Source organism: Chlorocebus sabaeus, chromosome 20 (assembly GCF_047675955.1).
Source record: "Chlorocebus sabaeus isolate Y175 chromosome 20, mChlSab1.0.hap1, whole genome shotgun sequence".
Taxonomy (NCBI): domain Eukaryota; kingdom Metazoa; phylum Chordata; class Mammalia; order Primates; family Cercopithecidae; genus Chlorocebus; species Chlorocebus sabaeus.
In genome coordinates, this window is record NC_132923.1 from 33,714,853 (window position 1) to 33,739,916 (window position 25,064).

Here is a 25,064-nt window from a genome sequence, read left to right on the forward strand (position 1 = left end):
GCCACGTACATTTTTTTTTTTTTTTTTACATTTTCTCTTGTTATTATTATTGTGTCTGCAACCCCAAAGCATGGTCTCAGTATAAATAGATTTATCCCCCAAACAACCATGGGGCTGTTATTCTTAGAAAGTAATTAGAAAGTGTTGCATTATTTTTTGATATCCATTGTGTCTTTCTGCTTTAAGTCCAGCTGCTCATAAAACTGTGATGCATAGCTCTCTATTATACTATTTCAGACCTTTTGGAAGAATAATTATATAAAATATCCTTGAGAATGTATTGAAATACTTCTTGAAACAACAGTAAATCATTTTTTTCTTCTTTCTTCTGGCCTCAGATGGTGGGATGCTATATAATGTGGTTGGTAGAACAATGCAGTTATAATAGCTGGCTTTCAACCGAGCTTCACCAGTTATTACTTGTATTACGTTTGGCAAATTGTGTATTCTCTGTTTCTCAGGGGACCTAACACCCACACTAGGGTTGGGTTGAACATAAGATAACTCATGTAACACAATAAAAAAAATATATTCACCTCATAACTGTTGCTGTGTTAGCTCTGAGTTATGGCATAGTTATTAAAAACTTCTGAGCACACAAGAATAATCGTCATACAAGTTTAAAGCGTGATGCTTTTGATACAGAGGAAATTAAACCTTGCCTCAAAATGTAGTAGCAAGTAAAAAAGTAGAGACTGTATCAAAATTGACTTTGAATATTCTATTATATTTTGGCAGCTTCTCAGCTCATTTTATTACTTAAGTCAAACTCTTAGCAAGTGCTATCTAGTCTAGTTTCATTTTAAAATATGTCAAAAGATTATTTATTTATTTTTTTATAAATTTAACTAATTACCATTTGATATTTGAGATGAATTATCTTAAGATGGTAACAGAGTTTTAGAATGAATTCCTTTCTTTAGCCATTCAGTGGTGGGTCACATGAATTATTTATTTTGAAAACAGCTGAATATTTTTGAAAAATGTTTTAAGTAAATGATAAAATAACTTATTAAAGAGCATTAATGGAAACATAAAAAAGAGACATATATGTGTGAACCAGAAAGTCTCATGCCCCTTTTTAATATAATAATAAGACCCAAAACTTATATATAAATCTATAACTATCACATAAAAATATTATATGTTAAAACTATTAAGCTGTTGTATGAAAGTATTTTGATATAATAATGTTGACATTATTGATATTATAAACTTTCAAATATTTTCAGTCATATTTACTAATTTTAAAATCATGATAATATAATACAACAAATTTTTATTTTTTATTATAACATGTTTTTAAAATATATTTGTGTTTCTTACTTTGGAATGGGTAATGATCGACAATTATAATTTTAGTGAATAAGTCAGACTTCTAGGAAGACCTCCCCCCAATTCTAGAATTGAGAAAATATCATAGAAAAGTCAGTACATATTCAGAGGTTTAGATTATACATTTGTTCTACAATACTGAAGTAGTTTTAAGTAAGAGAAAGTCCACGTATTTACGTTCTTATTCATTTACATCTAAGTTGGACCTCGCAATTTCTAGTTAAGTGAGATATAATTTTAAAACATGAGTTAATTGCTGATTCTTAATTCCTGCCTCTTATAATGAAGGATGCATTTTCATATATTAGAAATAATCAGTTATAATAAAAATATAGTAGTATATTAATGGAAATGTACAAACATATTTAGTTACTTGTTGCTTTAAGAACATGAAGCCTCCTTTGTTAGTACATTTAGTGTTGCTGTAAAGGAATGCTTGAGGCTGGGTAATTTATAAAGAAAAGAGGTTTATCTAGCTCACAGTTCTGCAGGCTCTACAGGAAACGTGATGCCAACATCTGCTTCTGGTGAGGGCCTCGGGCTGCTCCCACTCATGGAAGGAGAAGCAGAGCAGGTGTGTGCTGAGATCACAAGGTGACAAAGGAGGAAAGAAGGGGCAGCAGAGGTGCCAGGCACTTTTTAACAACCAACTCTTTAAGCAACTAACAGAGTGAGAAACCACTCACCCCCATCAAGGAAGGGTATTAATCTATTGATAAGAAATCCATTCCCGTGACTCAGACACCTCCCATTGGATTCTACCACCAAGATTTTGAATCAAATTTCAACATGAGGATGGGGGGGGAGAAATATCCAAATTATAGCAATAATCAATAATTATTTTCTCATCCAGCATTAAAGATTATATGATATTCTGAAATTATAAGCAATTGGTAAATTTTTCTTTAGACATAAATATCAAATACAATTACAAAATAGAAAAATTATGTTACTCTCATTCCTGCCAATATTTCTAACTAGACAACCTGGTTAATTCCCCTGATTAAAAGGAATAAAACAATCCTTAAAAAAATAAAATTATGGTTAAGTGGATTGATGAGATGTGTAGAAAATAAGATCCTAAGATAATTTATTTGCAAAGTTATACTTTTTTTTTAATATAGATGTATAGGCAATGGTCCATTGAAGAAAATGCCCAGAAAAGACCCATGGGTATATGTAAACCTTATTTGTAATTGGACATTACACATCAATGGATAGTGGATAGGCTATTGAAAAAATTCTGCTGAGAGAAGTGATTTTCTATATGGAAAAAGAATAAATATACCTCATCTAGCTCATTTCACAGAATTCAATTCCAGTTGATTTATAATCATAAATGTCAAAGATATACTTTGAAATATTTTAGCAAAAATTATTTGAGAATAATTTTTGACATCCAGTCATAAGTTCTGATCACACAGGTGTAATCAGAAAGGAATAGATTGATGTATCAAGCTGCTATTACAATTTCCTATTTACCCAAAGTACTTAGAAGACAGTGGAACAAAAAGATCTGATTAGGAGAAAATATTTCTAACATACAGGAAACATGCATAGAATAATTTGTTAGGATATCTAAGTATGTCTTACAAATTATAGTAGCAAGAAAAAACAGTAGAAAAAATATGCCAATGGCATGAAAAAGTATTTGACACAAATACTCCATGAAAAAAGAAAATATTTGTAGGAATCAGGAAAGTGTGTACTAGAAATTACATTGAGATACTATATCACATCCACCAATTAACAAAAATATACTTTGACAAACCAAGTATTGGGAAGAAAGTTTTCAAAAAACAGTGAAGATTATGATGCACGACTGTTGTGAGTTACTGGGTACTGCTGCTTTAGGCAAATAGTTCTACGTTACCTAATAGAATGTAACATGAACTTTTTCTGTCATCTGGTAATTCCATTTCTAAGCACATATCCTAGAGGACATTTTGCTCCAAAAGACTCAAGGAATAATGTTTTGTTATCCTTGTTAATAATAACTGCAGACAAGATAAGTTAATTGAGGTATATTCATAAACTAAAATTTTGTATGACAATAAAAGTGAATGTGCTACAGATGCATGCATAACATAGATGATATCAAAATCTAATGTTAAACATTAAACAGAATAAATATGTGTGTGTTTATACATATGTCTTGTGTGTGTTTGTGTACATAATGTTTACCTGGAAAAGATAGATTACATTATTTCATTCATATAATATGCAACATTGTTAAGGACATGTTTAGCATTTAAACATAAGTGGTAAACATGATAAAGAAATGTAAGCCAATGATTAACAAAAATTTAGGATAGTAGTTACTTCTGTGGAATAAAAGTGGATTGCAATTGTTACAACTGGTATGTAGGAAGCTTCTAAGTTAATGATACTGTACTGTATATGTAATGCATTTGTATGTTGAAAGACTAAAATAATATAATATTGAGTCATTGTAGCATGTGCTCTATAGCATTATGAGAAAGTACATTAGTTGAGTTCCCTTTGATTTTTGATAAATTGTTTTAAATTAACCTCATAAAAATTTTACCACTCTTCTATCCTCTCTTTTTAAATTACAATTTATAGAAAGATGATGAGCTATTTTAATCCATTCTCATCACTTTGTAAAAAAATTAGGCGGTTTTGTATTCATAAATTAATAATAACATGAGAATGGTGGTGACTATGCATTGCTTACAAAGCTATTCACATTCATTTTGATATAACAGAAAAATCAACTTTAGGTCAGTCCAATTGAGCTATATATGCAGGGTTTTCTCTTTTAAAATATGGCAACAATAAATTGAAACTGAAAGCCATTTAACACAATATGTTAAATTGTTTTCTATATTAGGTTTGGATAAACTGACATGCTTAATTGCTTCTGTCTGTTTTACATAATAATCTATTTTCTTCACCAGAGTAAAATATATTTTAATGGTGTGAAAAATTACTCTTATGTCAACAATCTTATTACCAAAACTATGATTTGTTCTGGTTTAACACTAGCAATTAATGCTTGCACCATTAATTTACAGCCTACAACACTAGTTAATTTAGTCAATAGCTCTATCTCAACATAAATAGGTGGCTTAGCTTGAAAAAAAAAAAAAAAAGAAAAAGAAAAAATGGAAACACAGGTCAAGTGCAGTGGCTGACACCTGTAATCCCAGCACTTTGAGAGACTTAGGCAGGAATATTGCTTAAGCCCAGGAGTTTGAGACAACATAGTGAGACCCCCATCTTCACAAAAACTTTAAAAAATTATCCAGGCGTGGTGGCACATGCCTGTAGTTCCAGCTACTTGGGAGGCTGAGGTGGGAGGATTGCATGAACCTGGGAGGTCCAGGCTGCAGTGAGTCATGAGTGTTCTACTGTACTCCAAACTGAGCAACAGAGGGAGACCCTCTCTCTAAAAAAAAAAAAAAAAAAAAAAAGCAAACCCAAAAATTGAAGCCGAAATTATTTACTAACATCATTTGCAACCTATAAACTGACACTCCTTTTATCTTAATTTCACTAAAAAGTAGACCAGAATGCTGTTGCATCAGAATCAGACAGAACTTGTTTCAAATCCTTGCTATCTAAAAATGTGACTTGGCATAAGTTAATTTATTTGAGTCTCAGCTTTCTCATTTATAAAGTGGGCATAATAACTAATTTACAATACTGAAGTGAGGAGTAAATGAAATTAAGAAAATGTATATTAAAAGCACAAAGCCTAATGCCTGAATTTATCAGGATCTCAAACAGTGGATGTTATTATTAAGCATTGAATAAGGGTTTCAAATTGTAGTATTATTTATAAACTCAATAAAGCTATTATTAAATAAAATATAAAGATAAAAAGGAGTAAAATATTTTCTTCTAATGTCCTCATTATATATATGAAAGGACAGCTCATTAGTAATAAATTCATAGTAAACTTAGTTTTGTTTATTGTTGATTTTGCTTTGGTGTTTGAGTTCAGCGGTGACCAATACTGAACTAACTGGGTGATACGCATTCAAAAAGGATATAGAATATAATTAACTACACTTTCAAAGTATATGATATTGTAATTTTAAAGAAATTTATACTTATACTACTAATATAAATTGGTTATCCCTTGGTGCAAATTCCTGTGACATATATGTTTAAATATTTCCTATGATAACAATTACCAAAAACAGAAGCATTTAAATTCATGACAACTGCATATATTTTTTAATAAAATGTTTTTGTCAAACAGTAGATATTTAAGACCAGTTTAAGAAAAAATAAAGTTATTAAACTATGAGTCAACTGAGTGAGAGGTATTTGGTTATGCCCATGATCCCAGCACTTCGAGAGACTGAGGCAAAAGGATCACTTGAGTTAAGGAGTAGGAGACCAGCCTGGGCAACATGGTGAAACCCTGTCTCTACAATAAAATACAGAAATTAGCCAGGTATGATGGCATGAGCCTGTAGTCCCAGCTACTCAAGAGGCTGAGGTGGGAGGATAGCTTGAGCCCAGGAGTTTGAGGCTGCAGTGAGCCGAGATCACTCCACTGCTCTTCAGCCTGAGCAATTGAGTGAGACACTGTGTCAAAAAGAGGAAAGCACTGTACATAAGTGAGATCACTCTGTTTATACACTGTACATATGTGAGGTCACTTTGTCTATACCATGGGTGAACACAAAGCATCTAATAATAGAGGGATATAATGCAGAGTGAATTCTATGAATTGAGACTGATTTGAGAATACTGTCACCACAAACCTTTGGGTTCAGTCAGCAGACAGCAATGTCTGATGCAGCAATCAATTTAATACCACTTTTGTGAAAATAGCAAGAACATATTTCTATGCAGTAGGATAATATCTGTTCAACAGGCTCATGGTTTGGCTGAATACAGAATTGCCTTACAATCTGTGTCCCTTTAGTCCATCTAGAAATGTTAATCTTAAATTAGCTTTGTGTATATTTTGTGGAAATTAACATTTCTCAGATCCTTACTTTCCCACTGTGGAAACAATAACAAAAGTCACATTTTTTTTTCTATAATATCTTATGTCAGAAGTAGCAATGACAAGAAATGTGTTCAAAAGTATTACCACTTTTTTTCTGTGATTGAATCTTACGCATGAATAATAAAACTTCCTAACAGAATATGGATCACAATGTTGTAAGTGGCAGTGATACTGAGAAAGAAAATTCTAATGGTTATTAAACAAGTAGGAGAATTACATTATCATTCGTAGTACATGGACTTTCTGTCATTCATTTGTAATACTTGAGAATGAATGTATATTTCCTTAAGGAACTGGAAGATTTGTACAGCTTGTCTCAATAAGCCGTGGACTTCTAATACTAAATTTATCATTTTAACTAGTTCCATGTCCTTTTACTGAAAAAAAAAAAAAACTAGAGCTGACTAAAATAATTTAAACTTTATAACCTGAAAATGCACATATTAAATGGAAATTTGAATTCAGCTCATATTGCCAAAGGGAAATTCACAATAAAAAATTAAAATGGTAACTCTTGTTATTAATTGGTTATAATGACAGATGAAGTTTTAACTTACTATGCACACACAAACTATATATATATGTGTGTGTGTACCTTCTATGTGCATGTACTATGTGTGTGTGTATATATATATGCGCACACATATGAAGTATTATAATATGTATAGAATTAATTCAAATTTCAAATTCAGACGTTTTCTTTTACAAAATCCTTGAAAAATTCTTATATAAATGTATAGGTAGAAAGTACATTGTAATAATAAAATAAATTGTAAATCCACTTAAAATTTCTGTGTGGTACAAAACTGTGCCTTCCAAGTGAGGTCATTATGAAAACAAGGTCGGCATTTAATTTGGGAACCACTGCAGAGATTATATACCCTTCTAGGAGATTCATAGTTCAAGAGGAGTATTAAAGGTTCTGAAAATTTTGAATCAAATGTATTTATTTTTAAACTATTTTAAATATTAATGTTTGTAATACTTTTGGGAAAATTGTTCTAATTTTTTAATGTGGGAAAATTCTTATTCATTTAACATGTTCAAAAATGTTTGTTTATCCAAATAGCTAATTTTATACTAAACTTGGCAGTTTATTTGCTAATATTAAAAAATCAAGATCTCCATATATCAAGTCTCTGCCTTTCTCCAATTCTCTTTTTTCCTCCCTAACTCTCAAGTCACCACATAGTCATGCACCCTAATATTCTGCCTCATAGCAAGACAAATGCATAGATGTTTAGCTGCTAGCCTAAGTGAACTCTTAGCAGGTCCGTAAAGAGTATCGTGTACTTTCCATTCTTACTCCTTTGAGCATGCATGTGAGTGATCAGAAGGTAAAGTGTTAGAAGAAGCCATCCCTCTCTCATCCACCCATACTGTAAGATTCAGATCAGAGACCAGGTTTTTAGGAAAATCCTCCATACTGCCAAACTGGATCATTGTACCTGTTTCGTACACTGATCTCATCTTTGTTTATTTTACAGTGTTCTATTTGTTAATTTTTGTATCTGTGTGTTTGACCAAATTCTGTGAATTCCTTAGAGATTTGATTTTATTTGTTATTTATATGCATAGCACATTCTGGAATAGAAGGGATATTTAAATGTTTGTGATATGAATGGAAAAATGATTAAATTACAGAATCATACTATAAAACTTGAATAGTGGAAAGAAGATTATATTAGATGCTTTATGTGAAGAATAGTTCTCATGAGTAGAAAAATCTGTTATAACAATAACCACTGGTGGAGATTAACTAGGCCTTATCTTAGTGTGTTATATTTTTATGAGGTATTTTTCAATAAGAACACTCATTACTTCATGAAAGTACAGCAAGAGCTCACCAGATTAAGTTTCTGCCCTTTGTTTATGCAAACATATGAGGAATAAATTATTGGGACAAGAATTTGCCCATAGGCATTGTCTTTGTTTTGTACTACTATAACAGAATAATACAGACTCTGTAATGTATAATAAGCACAGATTTATTGGCTGAAGGATGGGACGTCCAAGATTGAGTGGCCACGTTTTGCAAGGGCCTTGTTGTAGTGTGATGCCATGGCATGGTGGAAGGACAAAGAGCAGACAAGAAAGAGCAAGACATCAAAATCACAGCCTCAGCCTTTTTTTTTTTTTCTTTTTTTTTGAAATGGAGTTTTGCTTTTGTTTCCCAGGCTGGAGCGCAATGGTGCGATCTCGGCTCACTGCAACTTCTGCCTCCTGGGTTCGAGCGATTCTCCTGCCTCAGCCTCCCGAGTAGCTGGGATTACAGGCACCTACCACCATGCCCAGCTAATTTTTTTGTATTTTTAGTAGATTCGGGGTTTCACTATGTTGGTCCACCTAGTCTCAAGCTCCTGACCTCAGGTGATCCGCCCGCCTTGATCTCCCGAAGTGCTGGGATTACAGGCATGAGCTGCTGTGCCCGGCTGCCTCAGCCTTTTTATATTTATTACTAATCAGTTCATGAGCCCTCATGACCTAAACACCTCCTATTAGGTCCCACTTCTCAACACTGTGTTGAGGATTAAGTTTTTAGCCTATGCTTTTTGGGGAACACATGAGTTTTTCTCTAAAGGACACTTACTACTCTCTCAGGAAAGTATATCTGCTTTCATCCTCATTTTTCTTAATTTTGTTGTCATCTGGAAAAAATATAAGGAATAAATAAGATTGAGAAAAATGAGAAAAAGAACAGAACAAAGTCATTTAATAAAAAATTTTTACTATGAGAGATATTTGTTCACAGAGGGAAGAAATTATGTAGGGAAGAGAAGCCCTTTATTTTAATCACGATTTAGTTGCTGTGTTTTCGTTTAGTTATGATGAAATTCTCTAGGCTCTTCTAATTCTGATTTTCTTTCTCCTTTCACATAAAGGTGATATTTTCCTTCTAATTTTAGACAATAGATGGCTTGCTTTTTTAAAAGCCATGCATTGATAAGTCTCTTCTAATATAAACTTCATGTTTGTAAATGCAATCTTTTGAGGTTAAGCCAACATATCATTATGCTACTAGTCTAAGAAAAAACTATCATTGAATAAGGAAAAGCTATTATTTCATTGGATATCATCATTTCTATTTCCAAAATAATAGTCATTATTACTGTTGTATCTACTTTGCATGTTATTAAATATCACACCAAAATAATTTCTGACTCAACATTTTAACAATAGAACAAATTTGAAATTCATGGTTCAATACAGAATTCCTTTTGCATAAATATGAAATTTGAAAGATGTTCTTTGAAGTTTTAATGTATATATTATTATTAGCATGTTGATTCTACCTCAAGATATTACCCATAGAATTTATACATTTCTTATCTTTGGGTTGAGGTACAATGAATGTCTAATAATAGATAAAGTTATAGGAATGATATTGAGAAAATAATTACTAATGATGTCATCATTGACTCTTTCTGAGATAAAATGAGTTCATGGAATTCCATGGAGTTCATGGAATCGATGAAGTGCTTGATATTCATTTTATTCGTCTTTACTTTTTGTATATATTCATGGGGTACAAGTGTAATTTTGCTATACTGTTATTGCATTGTGATGAAGCCTGAGCCTTCAGTGCATCCAACACTGAAGCAATGCATGTTGTACCCTTCAAGCAACCTGTCATCATCCACCGCTATTGATATACAGTTTAAAATACGATATAAAAGCCTGGGATATATTCACCATTAGAATATTAATATGGCATCCTCCTGTCTCGCCTTATTCTCACCAATTAACACCACCATGACTACTCTCTGCAACCACCACCCCAATCTCAGTTAATGATTTTGAGCACAATTTATTATGAAAATTAAAGTAAATTAATGGAAAAATAACAGAGTCTTAGGGGAAAAAATGAAAAGCAGTTTCTTGGAGATCGTTAAGTTTCTTTTTCAGTCATTCTGTACTCATACTTTTGGATGACATCTGAAGTGTAATTTTTTTTCAATTTTACTTCCAATATTAGGATTTACAAAGTGATATTCACTTTCATTTTACCTATATATGTGAATTGCATAGTTCTCAAAAATGAAAATACTGTGTCTGTTGACCATCATAATTAAAATACTGTGTTTCTTTAGTTGTTATGGGATCCTGTAAGAAGGCATGAACATATACATATTCTAAGATTAAGAAAGGGGCCATTCTTCAAACACATATGAGAATACAAGTAGAATACAAATAGATACATTAAATTAATTTCTAATAATAAACATAAATGATATATCAGTATTTAACACATTCAGGGTGTTGATTTTAATTTATCAGCAGTTCTTTAAAAATTTTATTTTTACTGCTTTCTTATATTGATGTGAAGTGATTATCTGTAGTATACTTAATCTGTGCTGTTTTTCAGTATTTTAAGAGGAAGTTTGTACATAAAATGGGTTTTGATTTTCATTACTATGTTTTAAACCAAATAGTGATAGAAAACTGTAATTTATTCATCTGTTACAAATTAAACTTTAGTGTCTGTAAACAAGTGCTCATTAACTTTACTTTTATATGTGATACATACTTTACATTAAATCTTATATCTATAGGGTCCTCCTGGAGCTGCAGGTGCAGAGGGAAGACAAGGTGAAAAAGGCGCAAAGGTAAAAAATAATAATAATATATACATATATATAATATATATTATATATAATAGGCATTATATTTGAAAATTTCATGCATAAACTGATCAACTTTTTTTCAGTACATTTAGTAAAATGATAAAAGTCTTTTCTCATCATTAATGTGCTCCCATATTTTATTCCCTAACAGGGAGAAGCAGGTGCCGAAGGTCCTCCTGGAAAAACCGGCCCAGTCGGTCCCCAGGGACCTGCAGGAAAGCCTGGTCCAGAAGGTCTTCGGGGCATCCCTGGCCCTGTGGTGAGCATCTGTGTTAAAAATATGCTATTTTGAAAATAACATTTTTATTTTAAAATAATTGTGAATGAAGGTGCTTATCTTAGCATTAGTCCGTAAGTAATCATGTGGATAATTTTGTGGGAATTCTATAAATATAATGTAAAAAAGTCAGATACTATATAAATATTTAAGTATATCATTTATTTAATAAGTTCATGGTGAAACACAACTTATAAAGAGAAAATAGAAAACTAAATTTTAAAATTTCAATGATTTGAAATGTTTATATATACACCTATATATATATTTGCGTGTATGTGAATATAGACATATATGCATAGTAAAGGAACAAAATTATTTATAATATTTGTAGATGTCTTCCATATGGCAGAAATTATGGGTGATATATGCTTTGTTTTCTTATCGTATTTCTAAAATTTTAAATATAGAAATAAATATGTATTCTTTTATTAATTTTAAAAATCAATCATTTTTATTTTCTCTAGGGAGAACAAGGTCTTCCTGGAGCTGCAGGCCAAGATGGACCACCTGGTCCTATGGTGAGTAAGATCTTTTCAGTCATTCAAATAGTGAGAATTTCTAAAACAAAATTGTCTATTAGCTAGAATTTTTGACACTTTAGCTTATAAATAGGTTTGTATTTTTTCTAATATTCCAAGAAGTATATTATTTTGTCTTAGAGGAAAGTAATCCTAACTGATAGGTATATGGAAAATACACCACTTGATCAGAAGATTTGTTTCTTTCTTATGCACTTTGGATGAAAAAAAATATTTCCACTCTGAATGAAATGCCACTAATGATCCAGCCAGTGCTTTTCCTAGTCTGAATAGTTCCCTAAAACACTTGCAGTTACACTTATTTTCCTGGCATTTAACTTTAAAAAGTATGCTGGCACCAGCATACAGTGATTCTTTGACAAAATAAATTGTTCTCTTCATGAGTCATACAGGCTGAAATATAAAACAATAAATCTCAGTGAAAAAAAGATATGGCTACTGTAACAGTGAAGCTTGGTCACTATCATTAAGTCTGTGTGCAAACAACATGCTTGAGAAATGCAATAAAGAATTTTGTTGACTAGGATATTATTCATAGATGGAGTTCATTATAGGATCCAAAGCTATTCTTGATACAAATTTGGGCAGAAAGTGAGAATAAAAGACTTGCCCTTTAAAATAATTCCTTACTAGGTGACTTATTTGCTTTATATATAGATTTCTTATGGTAGAGATTTTTGAGTGTCATTATCCAGTAATAGTTAAGTGTGAAGTGATTAATCAAAATGGCAAATGATACATATAGCACTCTGTAAGTGTGATGAGTATTAGTTTAGTCAAGTCCTTCTATATATTTTAAAATGTATTCAGATGCCTCTTATCATAAATATATTAATTATGTCAGAGATAGAAACATACGCACAAAGCCATCACAACTGGGATTCACAATTCATTCAGGAAGAATTTGGTTATTCCCTTCAACAAAGATGCCACAGCAATTTCCTCTAGCATACCTACCAAATGTTTCATAAGTTTTAAAGAGATTATTTAAACTTTCACTGAAGAATTTAAAGATCATTTATTTAGTAATTAGATAAAAAGTTATCAAATTTTGGTAGATTTCAAGCAGGAGATGATCAGTGCTGCCCATTACCTCCAGCTTCGGAAAAGGGCACTGGTTGAAGCAGGATCAGCTCCACATCTGTATCATTACTTAGGAATATTCTCCTTAGATATGATAAACTCATAACTGCCCAGAGTCAGAGCCTGGAAGGAAAAAAATGCCTTGCCTTAATGTCACTCTAAAATTTGCCAGGGATTTTTTTCTTGTTATTTCAGATTTTCCAGTAAATATTTTGACCTTTCTGCAGATGAAATAAAAAGCACCATGCTGGAGATTTCCTTCAGCTAATATTAAAAATAAAACCTTCTGACATACCACCTGATTCGGCATACAAACTTTTGTATTTTTGACTCTTAAATAAATGTGAGTTTACAGTGCAAGAGGACAGAATAATTTCCAAATCCTTTAGGTAAAGCGGAATGATAAGCATCAGAAGTGGGCTGCATGGGCACATTCCATTCTGACTGCTTGTTTTATGGAGAATACTTACGATGTGAATATAATGTGTAGTTTTTTTTCGTAGCTTTAGTTAGTCTTGATGTGTGATATCTAATCTCAATGAAAATGCTACTTACTCTTCATGAGGTGAGGATGGGCAGAGAAATCATCTTCAAAATGCCGTTTATGGCAATTCAATGAGCCTTTCAACTCAACTAAGATCTATTTTAGTAGGTAATTTTTAAATCAGAATGAGAAGTAGCTTATTATGGTTACTAGTTAAGGTTATTGACTCTAGAGCTGAACTCTCGGGTTCAGAAACAAGCACTACCACTTACTTGGTGGATGACTTTAGGAACATTACCTTTTTTTTTTTTTTTTTTAGCTTTAAGTTCTTCATTTATATATATATATAAAATTATATATAATTCATTTATATATAAAAATATATTATATATATTTAAACATATATTTAAATATATATTATATATTTATATATTCTTCATTTATATATTCCCATTTATAAAATGGGAATATTGCTAGCCTCTATCCGATGATATTTCTAAAGTTTAAATAAGTTAAATTGGGATATGGATATCTTCTTAGGTTAATTAAATGAATTGCTTGTAAATCACTTTTATATCACCAATTAGCACGAGTAGCACCAAATCAAGAATCACTAAATGAATGAAATAATGATATAATGATAAATGAAATAATGAAATAATGATAAATATTTTGAAAAACAATCAATTTTATATTCTTAGTGGAAAGTAACTAAATTTGACCTCATTCATGATGTGTATCATCAATAAACCTTATGCAAAAGTTGTTGACTATTAAAGCAAATGGAAGAGATCAAATAAAATTATACAAAAATACCTTGTATTTTTGTACAAAAGTTAGAGTGTTAACCTATTAAGTACTATGATAGACTCAAGCAGAGGATACTAGATATACACAGAGTCGGACCATTTAAACGTCATTTCCTCTAGGGACCCTTCCCTGTTTAGAAACATGATGTGATTATTAAAGAAGGAACAGAGAGGTTTAAGTGTGGATAACACGGTGGCTGTGAGACTAACAGAGATTTGGAAATTCATAGAGGTTTCTATTAATCTCTGAATTAATCTGTGTGAAAGCTATAATAATAATACTTTCTCCATGATGATTTTTTTCCTCATTATAACATATATTCACACCCATATCCAAATCTACACAGGCTTCAATTTGCTTATCTCTGGATTTCCACAAGTACCTATTGGGTCTCTTTTCCCCTTCTAGAAGCTGCCTGTAACTACCTACTGTATTGTTTCTACTGGTGAGATAAAGCTACCAAGACATTCCCCTTTTCCCCAACTTTTACATACAACTTAGCTGTTCAGTAAGTACAACTTACCTACTTTCATCTCTCCAGATTGGCAGCTGCCTATTTAAACAACTGAAATAGCTAACAGAGCATCCATTACCCACATAGATTAGTTTAACAATTTTATAGGAAGTTTCTGGATATGCAATTCTTTGGAATAGAGTACAACAAACTAATTTTTTAGACTCTTAAAATGATTTCTGCTTGGTGTCTGCCCACACTATGCTATCAGCTCTCCTAGAGTCAGATATGATATAGTATTTATTTTTTACTTTAAAAAGTACATATTTCACATGGTAAAAAACTTGTTTATGAACATGAATTCAACAGATTTACATTTGTATATGTGTATAGGCATAAACACACACACACACTACAAATGTGCACTTAGATCACCGTATGGAATTGAAGTTTGACAAATAGCACAGATGGGCTGGGCATGGTGGCTCACGCCTGTAATTCCAGCTACTCGGGAGGCTGACGTGGGAGAATAGCTTGAACCCGGGAGGTGGAGGTTGCAGTGAGCCAAGATCACATCATTGCACTCCAGCAAACAAAAAAGATAAATAGCACATATGGAAGCTAATCAAAAGCTAAGGATGGTGATGAGCCTATATAAAGAATTCTATTTGAGTTTATTTTTTTAAGTGGAACTCTGTTAGAGTCAGTATAATTTTGTTAGGGTTTCTTAAAGGATTTTTGAAAATTTCAATAGAATTTTGTATTGATTGAATTATACTGCTATTTTAGTAGTCAACCAACATTAAATGGGAATAAGACTGAATGTTTCATTTATTTAGTTAGTTAGTTAGTTAGTTAGTTATTTTATTGAGACAGAGCCTCACTCTGTCACTGGGGCTGGAGTGCCATGGCACAATCACGAGTCACTACAACCTTGTTCTAGGCTTAGGTGATCCTCCCACCTCAGCCTCCTGATTAGCTGGGACTACAGGCTCATGCCACTACACCAGGCTAATTTTTGGCATTTTTAGTACAAATAGGTTTTTAACAGTTGCCCAGGCTGGTCTTGAACTCCTTTGCTCAAGTGATCCATGCCCCTCTGTCTCCCAAAGTGCGAGATTACAGGCTTGAGCCACCACGCCTCACCAATTGAGTGTTTTAAAGAGAAGAATGATGATGTCTAAATTCTACCCTCTGATACAAAGTCAAAATTGAAATAATTTAGTTACTTTAAAAATTAAAATGTATTTGATTTTTTGAAATCAGAATTAACATCTTAGTTTTAAGCTTTTATTTTGTTTTGTTTCATATTCTCTTAAGATTCTATTTGTTTTAATGCAGCTGAAAAATTATTTAGCATTTATGTTCAAACAAGAATATTTAGTATTATCACACATTTCTGCTTTTGATAATAAAATGATAAATATCTGATAGCATTATTTTTTAAACAATAAAACTTAAAAGATAGTATGGGATACTGAATTAGAGTTTATTTCTTTAATGCTACATTTAAGTTATCTGTAGACAAGGGTGATATGGGTAGCATTCCATAATGATTAAAAAGGTTTAAACAAAGCATTTGGTTTTCACCAGATTAAATATTATTCCACAATTTCGTCTTTTAAATAAAGTGTAGGATCTGCAGTTTCTTTAAATTTCAATGAACTAGAGTTTTGAAATGCAGATCAAAGCAAATATTCCAGAAAGCATAATACTGCAGGGAAAAATGTTTGCTTGTGTATTCTAGACACTTAAGAATGTATCAGCCCTGTTTTCCTTTTCACTTTATTACTTATGAATTATGTATTTCCCTGGGGGTTTTCAATTTACAATATCCGAAAGAGAAAAATAGAAAATATGTATAGTTAGAATAACATTTTTATATGCAGAGTTGATGTTTTTGATCTGTTTCAGGTTCAGAGGGTTATTTATAACTGCTCTCAATATCATACCAATTTCTATTTCCAGCTGATGAAAATAAAAACTGATTTTATTTGGCAAATTCATCTTTAGATGTAGTTTGTAATATTATGAGAGATTATTAGCTTAGAGAAATTAGTACTCATTATCTCTAACTTCTTCATGAATAATATTTATGGAAAGGATTTTTAATGCATTCAAAACACAAATAATGTCTAATATATTTTTCATTAAGCTTGAGCAATTAGAATCACTAGTAGTTCTTTTTTTGCCATTTTAGTTTTTTCTATTAGAATGGGATGAAAAAGTTGATAGGTATTTATCTGTAGCATATCTAAAACTAATGATAATAATTCAAATTTGTATTATGCTTCACTGTTTATACAGTTTTTACTGTGGCGAGCAAAGCGCCAGATAATGGGGAGATCACTATTACTCAAAAATGAATTTGCTAGTTTCCTTGTGATCTTTTTGTCTGAGATTTGACATGGCGGGATGATTGTTTATTCTTATATAAAAGAGAATGTAACTAAACTCATATAAATTTGACTCTGAGGATTAGTATTTTTCTCCTTCTTAGAAGATTATTATTAAGTATATCCACACTTAAAACTGCATATGCTTGTTTGAAAATAACTTTTGTTGTTAATTGAATAATATAGGGAAATTGTCCATTTTAATACTTAGAGAATTAACTGAATTTGAAAACATAAATATATCTAATAATAGTCCAAAATACCATTGTTACACAAGCGCTAATTTATATTAACACTATTCTTGCTCTTTCCTGATGTTCACAGTTTCAGTTTGAGAAGCAGGCTTCAGAAACGAAGGGATAGGGAGGCCCATCCTGATTCATGTAGCAGCTCTATGAGACAGGACTTGTAGTCCCCAGCTTGTAGATGAGAAAACTGAAGCTCTATTTGTCCAATTAATTTAAGTAGCTAAGAAGAGAGTTTGGTTTCTATGCCAGACCTATCCTATTCTGAACCCATACTTTTCCTAGTGCATCACACTGCTTGGATCAGATCCATAGTTCTTAATGCTTTAAATTCACAAAAAGTATGGACCAGGATATAATGTGCTTTTTTACACTGAAGAAATAGAGTGTTTCCAGATAGAGGAAAATATTACTCATGGTAGCCCTTGTAGAAGATACAGTAGTGGTGACCCATGATGTACGTTGGTAAAAAGTTAAAACAATTTGCTGTCATAGAGCCATGATGAAAATTATTACTGAAATTATAATTGAGATAATTCAATTCTATCAAAACAATTCTAATTCATAGAGAAACCGTATGAACAGTTTGCTTTCGTTGCTGGGTGCCTTACTTGTGGCAAGCAGTAGTGACATATTTAGGTTATCGTGGCCCTAATTTCACGAGTCACATATAAATCGTTTTTTTAGCCTCAGTTTCACTTCCAACAGCATCTGTTGCCTGCGTAGTTTCACTTGTATACTTTCACAACAAGGACTGTATTTTGTGTTGTCTTCAAAATTGCAGTACAACAATTTGGTTTGTTAGTGTGGTGTGTTTTTTTGTTTTGTTTACTTTTTCTAGCAACAGAGTGTTCTCTGTCATCCATGCTGGAGTGCAGTGGTGTGATCATAGCTCACTGAAGACTCAAACTCATGGGTTCAAGTGACCTTCCTGCCTTAGCCTCTCAATTAGCTAGGACAGCAGGTGTACACCACCAATTCTAGTTTTTGCTTTTTTTTTTTTTTTTTTTTGGAGACAAAATGTCTCGCTATGTTACCCAGGCTGGTTGCAAACTCCTAGGTTCAAGCGATCCTCCCACCTCAGGCTCTCAAACTGCTAGGATTACAGGTGTGAGCCATTGTGCCTGGGCTAGAGTACAACAATTTGTAGATAAAGCAGTTTGTTCGAAAGTCATCAGTATGAAGATTTTTTTGGTTGGGAGTCAGGACAAAGAGTTAGTTGCTAAAGTCATGCCGTAATTTTCATAGAAATATAAGTCAAAAAGATAAATGTCTTAGTCTGGGACTATTAAGAAAGTTAAATTATTGAAATAGAAGTATATTTATATAAAAAATAAATTTCTTTATTAATTTCATAAATCATTTAGATATGAGGTACAATTTAGAAATTGCAGCTGAAAGTACCATCTTGATGTAGTTTGTAACGTTGTATAGTTTAACTTAGAGAAATTAATAGTCATGATCTCTAACTTCTTCATGAGTAATATACATGCAATATTTTATTGGAATTATTAAGTATTCTTAGTATATGTCTCTCTCCAGTAATCATAGTGAAAGACATCTAATTTCAAGAGAACAAAGAATAAGAATTGAGATCAGAATTCAGAAAATTGGCCATGGCCTAGAAGAATTACAGAGTTCCATGTTTTAATTTAGTATATATAGGAATTATCTTCTTATTCTATAGAATATTATTAGGCAACCATTCTAACATATACAAATAGAGGTTATTACTTAAATACAAACCAAACAGTGTATTAACATTTTGTCTAATTTTTTTCCTGTGGTTATCAAAGATCTATTGACTGTCAAAAGTTTATTGAGTTTTTCAAAAATTGTACTAAAAATATTATAACCTTTTAAATTTGTGTAACATAAAAATGTTTGACTGACTGGATATATAATTTGGAAATCCCTTCTGAAACTAGTGTACTTAAAAACTGACACTTTCTTCTTAACTGAAAACCCATATAACCATGTTCTATTTCTAACTTCACATTCATTTAATCAAAATTATCAATATTATGGTTACAAATTAAACCATAGCATTTTCAATATGTAAATTTACTTAGAAGCCTTAAAAATAAAGCAACATTAATCATTATTATTTTCAACTCCGTTTTTTCAAAACCAAACTAGGTCTGTGACTAGTCATAGGATTCTTTAATTCATACCTATTCTATTTTATTATTTATTTATTTATTTATTTTTATTATTTAGGGACCTCCTGGCTTACCTGGTCTCAAAGGTGACCCTGGCTCCAAGGGTGAAAAGGTGAGAATGAAAGAATGTGTTATTGATAAAAGAATATGCTTTTATATACTAATAGCCTTGCTTTTGCAGATTAAAATCATTCAAAAAAAAAATGTCAACCAATATCTTCATCATTCTAACCCTGAAAAAAGCTTCAATCCTTAGTTTCCCAGATGTATTTAGAGGGGAGAAAATATGCAAATAGTGAAAAATGTGCCAGAATTCAGTGCTATATCTTCTCAAGATTCCATTATAGCAACCATATGGAGAAAGCATATGGTTATACTAAAATAACTATTCAGAAAATAAACAGGCTGAATAACAAAATATCTATTTTTATGTTTTTAAATGTGAAAATAGAAATTTTAAACTAGAAATATCTTTCAAATACTAATTTGCTCTCCTATAATTTATGCTGAGTTGCACCAAGTACTTAGAGAAATGAGCCTTTTTAAAAATGGTATTATTATTGTTTGGATTATTTTTAAATCTTCAAATGCCTTTTAAAGACTGCAGAGTCTCTGAAGAATAGAAATTATTTCATATTAAATGGATACTTATTAAAATAATGAGTTTTCTGTTATTTATTCAACTAATATTATAGATGGTCATTATTGGTTGAGAGATTCCTCAAATGGAGTACTTAAAATGATATTTTTAGAAAGCATTTTGTTTTGTATTATTTCCAATGCTTAATAAAGCCCTCACTTAAAGTAAGCAGTAAAAGATCCAGTTAGGTGATGAGAAGGAGATTTTTAACTGTATATTTCATTCAGAAGGGTTATTTTAATGTTGTTCTATCAGCATTGTTCATTTTTATGCTTTAGAAATGTAATGTGCAAATATTTTATAACTAAAATTTTATGAAGATAGTAATACACATGTTATAACTTTTTTCTCTGCCTTTCAAAGGGACATCCTGGTTTAATTGGCCTGATTGGTCCTCCAGGAGAACAAGGGGAAAAAGGTGACCGAGGGCTCCCTGGAACTCAAGGATCTCCAGGAGCAAAAGGGGATGGGGTGAGTAAAAATACAGGTTATTTTTTTCTACTCATTTCCAATAATATACACACACACAGACACACACACACACACACACACACACACAGTCCTTTAAGTATGATCAAAGAAAGAATTTAGAGTGTCTTAATTCTAATTTGTCAGTAATGTTCTTAAAAAGATATTTGTATTCAGCCCTAGGGTAAGTAAATTTTACCATATTTAAGTTAGAAACTATAAAAATTACAGTTGAGTATTATTTAAACCAACATGTACTAAATTCCCATCACCTGTAAATCATATTCTGAGGGATAAAGGAATATACACATATACACACCTAGATTTAAAAGAAAAACCTCATTGATATTGTAGCAACATAGGAAAAATTCCGATTATTTTGCACAAGTTAATTTTTAGATTCACCATGGAAAAATGTTTAAGCCATTCATAAATATTTTTGCATACTCTAAATTTTACAGTGTATGCTGTTATGAAAATGTTAAAAAGTTATGAAAACAGGAAAATGAAATAGCTGAGGAAATCCCTTTACATTGGCTGATTCTCTCTCTAGGGAATTCCTGGTCCTGCTGGTCCATTAGGTCCACCTGGTCCTCCAGGCTTGCCAGTAAGTACAAGACAAAATAACCTTATAAGGTAGGGTTAAGTTACAAATATAACAAAGAGACACAAATGCTCCAGATTTTTATCTGTGCTTTTGCCTTTGCATTTTCTAGGGTCCTCAAGGCCCAAAGGGTAACAAAGGCTCTACTGTAAGTACTTTTCCCTTTGACAATTTAATTTTTCATTGAAACCTATTTAATTGCCTCTTCTTTATTTATGTCCTCTCTCTTCTTTCTAACAGGGACCCGCTGGCCAGAAAGGTGACAGTGGTCTTCCAGGGCCTCCTGGGCCTCCGGTAAGTACATGTTAACAAGAGTGATATTCTGATAATTCGCATCTGGAAGCTGCCAATGATTTCTCTGAATTTATAAGATAGACAAAAAGCACATTCTGTCAAAAGTGCTGATTTTATAGGAAACATTATATCATTTACATAATCAAGTCTACATGCCAAGACTTAAATTTTAATTGATTTTACTGTTCAAATATAAATACCCTAATTATATATTATAGCCTTGTTTTTATTAATTTTTCAAGAGATTCATATACTATTTTGTCACATTACTGAAACCAACTTATTTTATGCCATAAAGATACATTTATGCTTGACTCTAGGAATAATGACAAAAATTCAGATGCTTCACATTTTTTCCTAGTGCATATATAAGGATACTAATAAAAGCAATAGTAATAGCTACCACTTATTAATACTAAAATGTTCTAGACTTCACATAACTAATTGAATGGTAGAATTAAAATATAGATTCATGTGAAAGAAACGTTATTCTTCTTTCTTGAGCTAAAATCTTTCCAATGTATACTAGTTTGCTAGGGCTACCATAGCAAAGTACCACAGAGTCGGTGGCTCAAACAACAGAAATGTCTTGTCTCCCAGTGTTGGAAGCTAGAAGTCCTAGATCAAGGTGTCGACAGCGTTGGTTCCTTCTGAGGTCCATGGCGGAAGGATCTGTTCTGCACTTCTCTTCTTGGCTTGTGGTGGCTGTCTTTTCCCTGTCTCTTCACATTATCTTCTCTCTTTGGGTGTATCTGTGTTTAAACTTCTCCTTTTTATAAGAATATCGCTTACATTGGATTAGGGCCCACTCTAGTGACATTATGTTAGCTAATTATATTTTCAGTGACTGTATTTCCAAATGGCATTACATTCTGAGATACTGAGAATTAAGACTTCAACATTACAAATTGTCGTGGGAACCAATTCAACCCATGACAATATGATAACTATTTGCTATAGCTCTGCTCACAATGTGAATTCAAGTCTGGTTGCATTTATTTTAAGTTTGTTCATTTATAATGATTTAAGTCACACGTATTTGAAAAAAACTAATGTGTACATATTTTTTAATGGTTAATGTTTTATAATATAAATTATCAAATATAATAGTTAAGAGCGTAATAGCTTTAAAGTGCTGTTCTAATCCTCAGAGACTTTACAATCTAGTTGTAGAGTTAGGGCATATAAATGATGACTAATTAATAAACAGGAGACTAACATGTATAACATATCTACACAAATCTGTGCTATATTATTGTGTACATAAAGGGCGAGAAGTCATCTAACTTATTCGCCTACCTCAGTATTTCCACCAAGTTCATCATAGAAGAATCTATGACATTTATATATTTATAAACTTATCCTATAGCATAAATTTTGTAGCTACTGAAAAGTTAAACCAACTTTAATTTCTTATAACAAAAACATAACCAGTAATAATTAATATCTGCAGAATATTCCACCTTATGAAACAATTGCACTCATATTTTCTTCTTTACAGGGTCCACCTGGAGAAGTCATTCAGCCTTTACCAATCTTGTCCTCCAAAAAAACGAGAAGACATACTGAAGGCATGCAAGCAGATGCAGATGATAATATTCTTGATTACTCAGATGGAATGGAAGAAATATTTGGTTCCCTCAATTCCCTGAAACAAGACATTGAGCATATGAAATTTCCTATGGGTACTCAGACCAATCCAGCCCGAACTTGTAAAGACCTGCAACTCAGCCATCCTGACTTCCCAGATGGTATGTTAATAATACATGACAAAGCAAATGTACCGAGCCTCTGAGTTTCTGAGTTGCATTGTCAGCTCATTTATTCTAGTTAAATGTTTAATACAGTCTCTAAATAAAACGAAACAGTTAATTCTCTTCTAGACAGAAAAAAATCATTTATACTGTATAAATCAAGAGTTGCTTTGGAAAATCCTTGTCTGTTAAATAAGGTTTTATTAAACTATGACAAGATCATTGTTGGATGTTTAGAGCTAACACAAATGTACTTTGCTTGTAATAACTATCGCAGAATAGATATTGTGTATACACACATGTGTATATTGTAATATGATCACTAACTTCATGTTAATGCGAATACTTACATTAATATGATTAGTATTTTAGATTAGTATGAATAATATGGATATATGTAAATAGCATAACTGATGTATATTCAATCTATCGGTTTAGCAATGATTTGGTACACCGAATATTTAAGAATTTGGATAGCTTGGAGCAAAAATGTATCTTCAACTCATCCACAGATATTCCACACAACTGTGAATTCTTACTCACTAATAACAATGAGGATAATTTATCATACCAACTCTTTGACAAAACCTTTATATACCTATTGGTCAGAGAAAGAAAGAGTTTCAGGTATGCTAAGTTAGTTGACTAAACCTATACAATTATTAAAGTAGCAAGGGGCAGATCTTTATCTGATTTTTAAATTCCCACTTTATGTTGAACTATTTTGTCTCCCCTTTACTCAGCAGAAAATATCGTTTTGCACTACCAGTCATATAATGACAATTATAACTGTGATCTACGTAACTCAATGCAGATAGAAAAATTCAGTGTAGTTCAAAAACAGCCAGCATAAAAAAAGGATGTCACAAAAATCTTCTAATCTTAAGCACACTTGTTAAAGGTAAAACACAGGTAATTATTAGTATTCCTATACAAACTGGTATCTGACATCTTCATGTTTATAATATGTTTATCTGAAAAAGATACATCAGTTTAGTGATTTATAAGGAGATTTACTTTTAACTGATATTATTTAAGCAAAGGATTTAGATGATTTAGATAATTCAATGTTATATACTCCTAAAAACCATATAAAAATATCAAAGATTTACAGTGGTTATCTCTACTTAGTAAAATCTTGGATGATTTTTTTATTTCCTTGTATTTTTTTTTCCTGGGAATTCTAATTTGTTTCAGACATGAGTGTATTAATGGTGTCATCTGAAAAAATGTAGATGTTTTTGTTAAAAAACATATTAAAGCTATGTGACTGTTAGAATACTTTTCCTGTTTATATACAAGTAGTAGCAGAAGATAAAGCGGGTTGATATTGCATTTTTTAGAGTTCCAGCACCAAGATAAGCAATTTGAGCTTTTAAAATATTAAAAGTTCATAGCCAGTGGACTTACGTAATTCAAACATTTAAAATGAAGTGGCAGGATGAAAAACAGTTGGAAGTATAAAGGTAGAAATAATTTGATTCCTTTCCTTCTCAGTATAAAGGTCAAAGCTGCCACCCCTATATAAGAAAAAAAGAGGTTAACAAGAGAAAAGTATTAAAAATGTATTTGATTATAGTCTAACATGACATAGGAGTCTTCAGATTCAAGCTGCAAAGATACAGAGGAAGCTGTCTGATTTTATGCTTAGGTTCGATAAGGCAGGGACAGCTGTGTAGAAATGCAATATAATATTGGATAAAAAAAGTGTATGAGCTAATGATACTAATCTGAGTAGGGAAACCTAGTAAGGCCTTCTGTTCAGATTCTCCCTGGCCTCTGTATTGTAGCATTCCATCCTCCCAAGTACAGGGTAGAACCCCTCTGAAATAAAGGTTTTAATTTCTTTATGGCCAACTGTTACACAGAAAGGTGGGTGAAGGTTATGTTAGCAGTGG

The 25,064-nt window shown here is 31.8% G+C and overlaps 1 protein-coding gene across 2 annotated transcripts in view; it reads left to right on the forward strand.

Moving 5' to 3' along the window:
- Positions 1–25,064, forward strand: part of COL11A1 (collagen type XI alpha 1 chain) — a 218,994-nt gene that overhangs the window by 185,512 nt on the left and 8,418 nt on the right. For both annotated transcript variants that reach the window (XM_007977793.3, XM_007977794.3), the window contains exons 55-63: positions 10,882–10,935; positions 11,105–11,212; positions 11,698–11,751; positions 19,465–19,518; positions 20,410–20,517; positions 21,068–21,121; positions 21,231–21,266; positions 21,359–21,412; positions 22,914–23,163. In XM_007977793.3, the coding sequence (XP_007975984.1) occupies positions 10,882–10,935; positions 11,105–11,212; positions 11,698–11,751; positions 19,465–19,518; positions 20,410–20,517; positions 21,068–21,121; positions 21,231–21,266; positions 21,359–21,412; positions 22,914–23,163 (772 nt within the window). The remainder of the gene's footprint in view (positions 1–10,881; positions 10,936–11,104; positions 11,213–11,697; positions 11,752–19,464; positions 19,519–20,409; positions 20,518–21,067; positions 21,122–21,230; positions 21,267–21,358; positions 21,413–22,913; positions 23,164–25,064) is intronic.